The sequence below is a fragment of the Otolemur garnettii genome, unplaced genomic scaffold (assembly GCF_000181295.1).
Source record: "Otolemur garnettii isolate 467f Iridium unplaced genomic scaffold, OtoGar3 scaffold00003, whole genome shotgun sequence".
NCBI lineage: Eukaryota > Metazoa > Chordata > Mammalia > Primates > Galagidae > Otolemur > Otolemur garnettii.
The window spans coordinates 22670944-22680807 of NW_003852398.1; the positions used below are offsets into that span (position 1 = coordinate 22670944).

At 41.9% G+C, this 9864-nt stretch overlaps 1 protein-coding gene across 1 annotated transcript in view; it reads right to left on the reverse strand.

Annotated features, from left to right (window-relative positions):
* The window catches only part of GRIA1 (glutamate ionotropic receptor AMPA type subunit 1), a 311205-nt gene that overhangs the window by 157965 nt on the left and 143376 nt on the right, over positions 1 to 9864 (reverse strand). Inside the window, exons 3-4 of the mRNA XM_003782253.2 lie at positions 2817 to 3056; positions 2526 to 2599 (exon numbers count right to left, since the gene is read on the reverse strand). Coding sequence (XP_003782301.1) covers positions 2526 to 2599; positions 2817 to 3056 — 314 coding nt within the window. The remainder of the gene's footprint in view (positions 1 to 2525; positions 2600 to 2816; positions 3057 to 9864) is intronic.

The following is a 9864-nucleotide window of genomic DNA, read 5'->3' on the forward strand; positions in this document are numbered from 1 at the left end:
CCCCTCACTTCCATCACGCACCCACCCTCCCTCCCTGCTCCCAACCCTATCCCTCCACTGAGCTCAGGTCCAGCTTGCTTTGGCTGCAGGAGTCTGAACTCAGAGGTCAGATGCTGTGTTTCTGTTCCCAGAACATCATAGATGGATTGACTAAAACTATAATTGGAGGCTCAAATCCAACATACTGGCGTAATCACCTTGGACAGCCTCATCAGCCTCTCCAACTTTGGTTTCTCTAAAGATAAAGTGGTGATGTAAGGAGTGCCCACTTCAGTGTCATCCTGAGGAATAAATGAGAATGTTTGACACATGGCAGGCGCTGATACCTGCCAGTGCTTTATAAATGCTAGCTGTTATTATTATTGGGCATTCAGTAACTGCTTACTAAATGGGCCAATCTAGAATCTAAATAGATACCTAATAACTGTTAATCAAGTGTGCGAATGTTTAATATAATATCCTTAATACCTAGTACTTTGTCTCTCCCCAGTAGGTGTTCAATAAACGTGTACTGAATTAAACTATTCCCTTCTGACTTATGCCTAAATGGCTGGAGGAGCCATTACTCAACATAGCTCCATTTCGTTTTGGAGACTTAAATGAAATATTGGTTTCTTACTGCTAATGCAACAAATCACCACAAAGTGAGTAGATGAAAACAACAGGTATTTATTATCATCTGTTACTTCCAGAGGTCAGATATTTGAGATAGGTCTTCCCAGTCTAAAATCAAGATGACAACAGGGCTGTGGTGATTTCCGGAGGTCCTAGGAGAAAATTCATTTTCTTGCTTTTCGGGCTTCTGGGGGAGATCTGCATTCCTTGGCATTCAGCCCCTTCCATCATCAAGTTTAATGATGGTAGCTGAGTCTTCCTGACATTGCATCACCTTGACATTAACTCTTCTGACTCCAGCTTCCGTATTTAAAGATTCTTGTGATTACATTGTGTCCACCCCACTAATCCAGGATAATCTCTCTATTTTCAGGTCAGTTGATTAGCAGACTTACTACCATCTGTAGCCATAATTCCCCTTTGCCACATAACACAGGCATATTTGTAGCTGCCAGGCATTACAACGTAAATATATTTGGGGAAGGGGTTATTATTCTGCTCATCACAAATGGTTACTTTGCTCTTGCGTTATTAATCAATCTTTTGTATTTTTGTCATTTGTGACTTTCAATGACACTGCTCATCTATCTTCAGTAGTGACCTATACATTGCCTAGCCTCAGGAATCATTTACAGACTGACATTTATATATTGACTCTGTTATAAGCCTTCCTATCTTTTTTTATTTCAGTACAAGTTGTCTGATGTGTTAAGTTTCATATTTATTAAAATTTACTGTGTATTGGCACCGTTCTGCCAGCTTTCCCATCTTTAACCCATTTATCCCTATGAGGTAGGTATTATTATACCCCTGGTTTACAGCTGTGGAAGCCATTCATCCAAGGTCATACAGCTAGAAAATGGCAGAGCTGTGAGTTCTGAAGGAGATAGAGCCCTTTTGAGAACGTGGGTGTTTCTGCTGACCCCACAAGGAAAGTAACATTTTTCTAGCTTCAACACTCTCAGGCCTCAAGCTTCATTATGCCACAAAGCTATCCTGAAATACACCTTCTCCAGGTGACACCCACAAAGGCTGCTGGCTGAGAAAGGAAATCATCAAAATAAGGAGAGGGAAGGGGAAAATCGAAGAAAATTGAGTGCTTCTGGTTTCTCCTTCTGCTAGCTCCTTGCCCATCTGAATAATGCCTGCCTAGCTGCCTGAAAAACCACTTTCACAAGCCACTCTCCTGCTCAGAAGTCTTTTAAGACTCCCTGCAGGCAACCACATCAGTGCAATAGTGCTCAGCCTCAGCTGGCTTCCAGGCCTTGCATGACCTGCTCATTTATTTACACTAACAATGACTAAGTTCTTACAGGACTCTTCAGTATACCAGGGGAAAGAGAACCATATAAGGTGAACACCACAGGGGTTAGAAAAAAGAAAAAAGTTCCCATGCAGAGAATCAGGGAATACAGAAAATGGTATTTGAGCAGGCTGCAAATAAGAGAAAGGATTTACATATGTAGATTTGAGAAGAGAGATGCATTCCAGAAATCCAGAATAGCATGAGGAATGATACAGAGAAGAAAAAAGGATAGGAAACATTTGGAAAATGTGTTGTAAAATTCAAAGGAGGCAGAATCAGAAGGCCAGAGAAGCATGACGATGACGATGATGATAGTATCTAACGTACGCATCTAGAGAATTCTGAGTCTTTACTACACTGCCAGCACTGAACACTGCATTCTGAATTGACTTTGTAGTCAATTACCTCATTCAGTCTTCACACCACTAGACTGTTTTTATCTTCATTACAGACATGAGTAACTGAAGGCAGAGAGAATTTTATCACCATTGCATAAATGCTGAAACAGAGGCAGAGAGAGCTTGCCCAAAGTTAAGCAACTAGAGGGGAGAGAATTTAGGATTCAGATCCAGGTCTGTCTGATTCCAGAGTCTACATCCCTCACAATCGTGGCATGAACAATGAATAAGTCAATTGAAGATTTGAGTCTGGATTCAGAAGCTGCGGAAACTTGGTAAGCTGTAGAGGGACATGGTGCATTAAGAGGGTTGCTCTCTCAAAGGATCTGTTTCCACACTATGAATTAGAGTTAACTATCAGAAAATAAGTTCACCAAAATAAAGCCCTTGGACCATCCCCTATGCTTTTCAAGGGGGTAGTGAGGCATCACTCTCTTCCCTGGTGGCAATTTTCTTTTTATTTCTCATCAGTCTCCTTCCCCTAAGTCCTGGCTTACCTCGGTCGGCGTCATAAATGTAGACAAATTTCTGCCATTTGTAGTGGTCGATGATGCTGATGAGGGCATCCTGCAGTTCTGGGCGCAGCTGAAGGACAAACTGATTGGATGTGTCAACAGGAAAGCTTGGCGTAATGAAGCAAACATGGAGGGCCCCACAGAAGGAGGTCAGCATGTTGACAGTCCTACGTTCATAAAACCCAAAGATGGCGTAGACTCCTTTGGAGAACTGGGAACAGACTAGAAGAAGAGAAAGGAAGGATTAACGGATAGAAGATTCTGTGAACGAGCATTCAGATGTTCCAAAATGAATCCATCCACTAGTTCATCCAACCAACCCATCACCTATCAATCCATCATCTAGCCATTTACCCATCCAACCAACTCATCCATCTATCCTTCCTTTCAACTCACCCATCTATCCAACTGTCCATCCAACCCAGACAATCTCCTGAAAAACTGACTGTCTAAATCCAATTTAATTAGGTACTTATTACCTTTCAGGTGTTGTTGTATAATTATTAATTATAGCAGCCATGTTACAAGGCATTTTCACATATTATCTCACTTTTTATAATGACCCTGTTAAGCTAAGAAAGCAATGCCTTCATCATTTTTTAAAGGGGAAAACCAAGGCTTAGAAAGTTAGTGAACCTGTTCAAAGCATCTGGGCTAGGACATATCTGAGTTGAACAGATAGCTTGACTCTTATTTCATTGATCTTTCCATTATACTGTCCATGACTTCAAAGCAAAGTATAAGAAGATGCTACAGGAAGAGGAACATCTTCGGCTATTGCTGCCGATACGTGATTAAGGAAACAAGTGTTGGTTTCCTCAGCCTGGCTCTTACCCCTCAGTATACATTTCTCTGATGATGTTCATTTTGTGTTTACACTCTGTGCTAGTCCCCTCTCCCAGTATATCAGCCCTAGTAATAACTTAGCTGTGTAAACATTTCCATGGAATCCACTGTGTAGGATATACTGCTAGTAAGACCACAGTTATGGGATCATACTCCAGGTCAGTTAGCTCCTAAACTTTATTTTACTCTGTGATACAGGATGAGAGTTCACAATCTTTGCCTCAGTGGAGGGCCCGACACCAAGACCATCCCCAGTACTTGAAATCTACATTCCCAAAGCAGATGGTAAAGATGTCGGTCATCCTCACTACAGTAACAGTATTTGGGAGTGCTTTGCAGTCCTTTCATGTACACAGTCCTCATCACAACTGTGTGGCTAGGTATTATCAGTTTTTTCTTTTAGAATAAAAATGTTGACCCTCCTAGATATTCTGTTGTTTCACCATATTCATCTGTTCACATAACCCCACATGACCTGTGTGTATGGGGTCTCAAATTATGCCATGTGAGCACTGCCCAAATGTGTTCCATGAAACATTAGTCCCACAAGATGTGTCTTAGAAAAGAAAATCCTTCTTTGGATAAATGAATTGGGAAATGGTATATACTCTGTCTTTGTCTTGGAGTTTTATACTGCACATAAGCAGCATAAAAGATTGTAAAGAATTCTGTTCAACTTGAACACAAATTTTGTCAATTTATTTGTTCTCACTTCCTTTCTTGGTGAATGCTTTTAACATGTTACCGAAAATCTTTTGGGCCATGTTGCACTAAAGAATTCAATTAGGCACTAGTTCCCAATTGTCTATTGTGAGTCTCAGTTATCAGTCTGTCTCTAGCTGAACCACTTAAGTCATCTGTGCCACTTCCACTGACAACCAGCAAACCATCTGCAGGAAACCTGACAGGTGACCATTGACATCTGCCTGCATACTTCCAGGTACTGGGCCCTCACTACCTCTCAAGTAGCACATTGTGCATGACTGGCACATTGTTGGACCACTCAACCAGAACCTCATGGAATACCTGTTCTTAGCCCATTCCATAATCCTCCTGGTATCTGAAGGTGGTGACCTTGAGTTTTATGGCATTATGTTTTCAATAACAAAATCCATTGTCTATATAGAAGCCAGATGGATCTTATTAATGAAAACCTATTACTTCCCTACCTCATGCAAAACCTCTCAAAGGTGTCCCATTGCACACAGGAATAATCCCCTATCCTCTGGTCATGACACAGAGCCCCAGCAGCCTGCCCCTCTGCCTCTCCTACCTTACATCAATCTCCTCGCTCCCTTCTCTATCACACTGGCCTTTGCACTGTTTCTCAGGGCTCCAAGCTCACTCTGCCGGGAGGCTGCACTAGCTGTTCTCTTTCTGCTCTCCCTTTACCTCTCTGTAAAGATTACTCCTTCTCAGCAGTTGTACCTCAGCTCAGATCCTACCTCCTTGAATGGGCCTTATTTTATCACCTCTTCTAAGTAGTGACCCCACCTCCTCTCCTGAACTTCATGAGTTTGTATCACATCATCTTATCTTATTTCTCATACTCTATTTATTTTATCTGATAATTTTCTTGGCTTTCTTGCATATATTTATGGCTATCTGAGTTAATGTGAATCCTCAAAAATAGGGGTCTCCAGAAGAAAAAATAATCATTTTATTATAAGGACTTTCACACTAGACTGTTTATTGCAGCTCAGTTTACAATCACCAAGATGTGGAAAGAACCCAGTGCCCATAAACACAGGAATATATCACTGAATACTATTCAGCCATGATAAAGATGGAGACTTTACATGTTTCGTATTAACCTGGATGGAGTTGAAACAAATTCTTTTAGTAAAACATCACAAGGATGGAAAAGCAAATATCCAATGTACCCAATACTAATACAAACAACCAGCAGAAAATCTAATACATGCCTGCATAAAAGAAAAACTCAATTCAATTCAAGTTGTTGGGAGAGGGAGGGGGAAGCAAGAAGGGAGTAGAGGGGAGGAGGGAGGGGGATTGATGTGCTCCCACTTAATGGGCACAGTGTAAGGACACATGGCACACTTCCTGCGGGTGGGACACACCTACAAGAGGGACTCTACCTAACAAATGCAAACATCATAACCCAGTTGTTTGCACCCTCACATTTATCTGAAAATTTAAAAAAGTTAATAAAACAAAAGAAAATAGGGGTCTCATGTGTGCCCCAAAAGCCAGCAAGGCATCTAAGGCACTGTAGGTTCTTGATAAATACTCAATGAATAAATGAATGAATGATAAACACTGGATGAGAGAGTCACATGACCTGTGGTAGGGGATGAGGAGGACTGTACCTGAAAATAGATGACTGTTGTGTCACCTGGACTTCTTACTCTCCTGACCTGACTGATAGGGTACCTATTTATCCTCTACCACTCACACTATATTCTCTTTCACCCCAATAAGGACACTATCTGTCCACAGCCCACAATAGGCACTGTCTTTATATGTCTGTTGTAATTACTAGAATCATGATTTCCATAAATATGATTTCTCTACCAGAAAGCATACATCATATATTATTCTCCCTGTGTTAAATATAGATTTGTCAAAATGCACAATCCATCTTAGAGGGTGAAGTGTATATGGGGAGCCCATAAACCTTGTTAAAATATTATAATATGCTCTCTACAGTATTTTTAGGATCTTTTTCTCTCCCCTTGCTGTAATGAATTATTATCCCATGGGATAGAAATCTTTTGTTCCAGATCTACTCCCTCACATCGTCTCCGTGGTTTCACACATCTACTTTGGGCCTCTGGGGCCCTCATCGGTGGCATTTCTTGCTAGGACTTCAGCAGGGAAGGAGATGGGCTGGGAAGGGGTGGAAGAAATGAAAGCAGGAAGGCATGCCAAATCCTCAGGCACACGAGGGGCCAAACATTTTTCTCCTGCAGATTATCTTCCTATTTTTTGCTTCTGCAAATCTCTCTTCTCTTAAAAGGAATGCTTTATGCTCTATGGCTAAGAGCACACATTTACCCACTGCTCCCTAAAAGAGCATAGCTTGGAGGTAGCCTGGCCTGGATTTATAGGCGTGGCCCTGGCTCTCAGAGGAGCTCAACATCGTCTTCCATGTTTCAGCCAAACTGAGCAAAAACAGAGAGACAAGACTGTGTGGGACCAAAGCCTGTGAGAGAACAAAGAGAAATATGACTACTAGTGTAGTAAAGCATTCCAGCTAATTTGAATCTGTTAACTAGAAATAGTCAATCAAGAGAGATTTGGGTGCTGGGCACACACATAACCTTGACTGAAGCATTATAAACTCTATCCATGTAGCGAAAACATTTGCAACACCTTAATATTTTGAAGTAAAAAAACCAAGATACTGAAGACTAGGGGAAAAGAGAAAAAAGAAGTGATAGCATGGTCCTGGAGAAAAAGTAGTTGATTAGCTGCCAGAACGCCTGAAGGGTTGTCTTTTTGGTTTTATCACCATAGAGTTTGAGTAGAGTCTGAAGTTAATCCACACTCTCCTGGGCTCCAGTTTTTGCATTTGTAAAATGACAATTTGGCCTCTATAATATTAATGCCCTTTCAGGCCCCAACATCCTAGATTCCAGTCTAATTGCTTGGAAAACATTTACTGATTTGACAACAATTTAGTTATTTGCTGGTCCAACTTTTAGCAGCCTCCAGTGTACTTTTTTAAGCCCAGAAAGCAAGTAAGGCTCTGAGTTTTTGGATTCTATTGTAAAAATATCCTAAAACTAGATGCCTTTGGAGCCTTGAGTTATTTAAGATCCAATTTTTAACTTGCCATGCGAATTCATTCCCTAGTATAGAGTTGATGAGGGATCAGACAGGGAGCTGGATCTGGAGACTGTACGACAAGCAGGAGGGAAGAGATGGGACATAAAAAGTAAATTGGGGCTCTGCTGTGTGCTGGTCCAAGCACAGACTCCCATCATGTTGACAATGACTCACAGACGGCTGGACAATGTGTAGTATATTCTTTTAAGAAAGCATTGCTGTATATAACGCTTTCTGGTGGTAATAATTAAGAGCTGACATTTTTTCTGTTTTGTTTTTTTGTGACTGAGTCTCCCTCTGTCACCCTGGGTACAGTGTCCTGCTGCCATAGCTCACAGAAAGCTCAAACTCTTGGACTCAAGAAATCCTCTTGCCTCAACTTCCAAGTAGCTGGATTATAGGTGTGCACCACCACACCCACCACTCTTGTTCAAGGGTGTCTCAAACTCCTGAGTTCCAGCAACCCACCTGGCCTCAACCTTCCAGAGTGCTAGGATTACAGGCATGAGATATTGCCCAGGCCAAAAGCCGACATTTAATCACTTAGCAAGTGCCAGACACTACACCAGGGACATTTCCTTGCATTAACTCCTTTCTTCCCATGAGGTAGGTTACAAACTGGGGAAGTGAGGCCCAGAACCAACACAAGGCATAGCTGAGAAATGACCTCTACTGTTCTGACTACAGGGCTTGAGCTCTGACTCTCTGTGATATGCCATAGATATCAAAAATGGTCTAGGCACACATGTTGGCTTTAGTTTCTGGAAAATCTCATGTAGTACTAGGCCTTCCCCGGATGCTAGATAAAGAGGTATTCCTGCATCAGGGTCTGTTGATATCTAAAAAAAAAAAAAAAAAAATTGGGTGATTCATTTGTATTCTCCTCTCATTCCTGGGAAGAGCACATATACACACACGTCTATGTACAGATTCTCCTATTCATCCATCCATCTGCCCTTCCACCCATCCACCCAGCAGCATTCCACATATAGCATGAGACACTATTTGGGCAATGGAGATACGGTAGTAAACCAGGCAATCCCCAACCATGAGGATTGTCACCTTGACAGTGGGAGAGACTGACAATCAACTAGGCAATACCAATTCAACTTACATGCCGTGTCAGTGATGAGCAGACAGGGGCGCTTAACCCTAGCCTTTGGGTACCTAAAAGAAGGCTTCCAAGAGGAAATGTCGGCTTTGACAATGAACCATAAACAGGTTTCAGCTAGGAGAAGGGACTTGGTACAGTTACATGTGCCTAAGATTATTCCGGGTAGAAGAAACAGCAGCAGCAAAGACCTGGCAGAGATAGAAGGTAGTGCATTCAGGAAACTCTGCCAGAGTATCAGATTCTGAGGTCCCTGCCTCCAAGAGATTCTGTAGCAGAATGTGTCCAACGATCAGTGCGAGTGAAAAAACGAGGCCAGGAATTCCCTCTTGGGGAGGCAGGAGGGCAGGAAGCAGCGAGGGCAGGAAAACCCACACACTGCATGGTGCAGGCTGTCCAACTCCATCCTCGGTTCACTCAAACCTCTTTGATAATCACCCCTGGTTAGGGCGCTATCCACTTAGTATCAATAAATCTCCCAGCCCTGGGCACTGGCCCTGACAGCTTTCTCCCAGGGAGGGAACTCCTGGTATTAGCAATTCCTTTTTTATTGTCACTTCATTTAAGGTCTCTCACATCGACATTTCTCCTTGGCTCCTGATTTTTTTAGTCTCTGAAAATGTGGCAGCCTCGTTATAAATAGTGGATAACGAGCTGACAGGACAGCTTCATTTTGGGGGAGGGAGATAGAAAGTGTGTGGATGGGAGGACTTTCAGATACTCATCCTTCTCCTTGAGTAATTCTGTCCTTATTGGTGGGAATCACATTGCGGATCATCAGACTCTAAAATGGTGACCTCAAACGTAACTTTATTTCTACACTCAGAGGACAATAAGAGTGCCCTTTCATCCACTTTTAAAAATAATTTCTTGCATCCTAGATCTAACACTAGTGTGCCAAGAATTATCATAATATTAATAGATAGAAATTGTCCCTAATCACTGTAAGCAATGTCACATTTATTTAGGATTCTGAGACATGTCCAGGATCTTTCTGTCATTTACTAGATAATTTTTTTTTCACTTGCTAAACTCAACAAATGTTTACTGGGCACCAGAAACTAATACTGCCAGACAGTTGAGATACTGTGATAATACAAGAAAGACACATTCTCTCCCCTCACAGAGCGTACATAAGAGTTCAGAAAGTTCTAGGGGATCAACCCTAGTAAGGATTACACCTGCTATGTGGGTCACTATGAAAGTTTGGAGACAGTCTGTGTTATGGTCCTTTATTCATTTCCAAGAAACACAGGAACAGTCTTCTTTCTGAGGCACCCA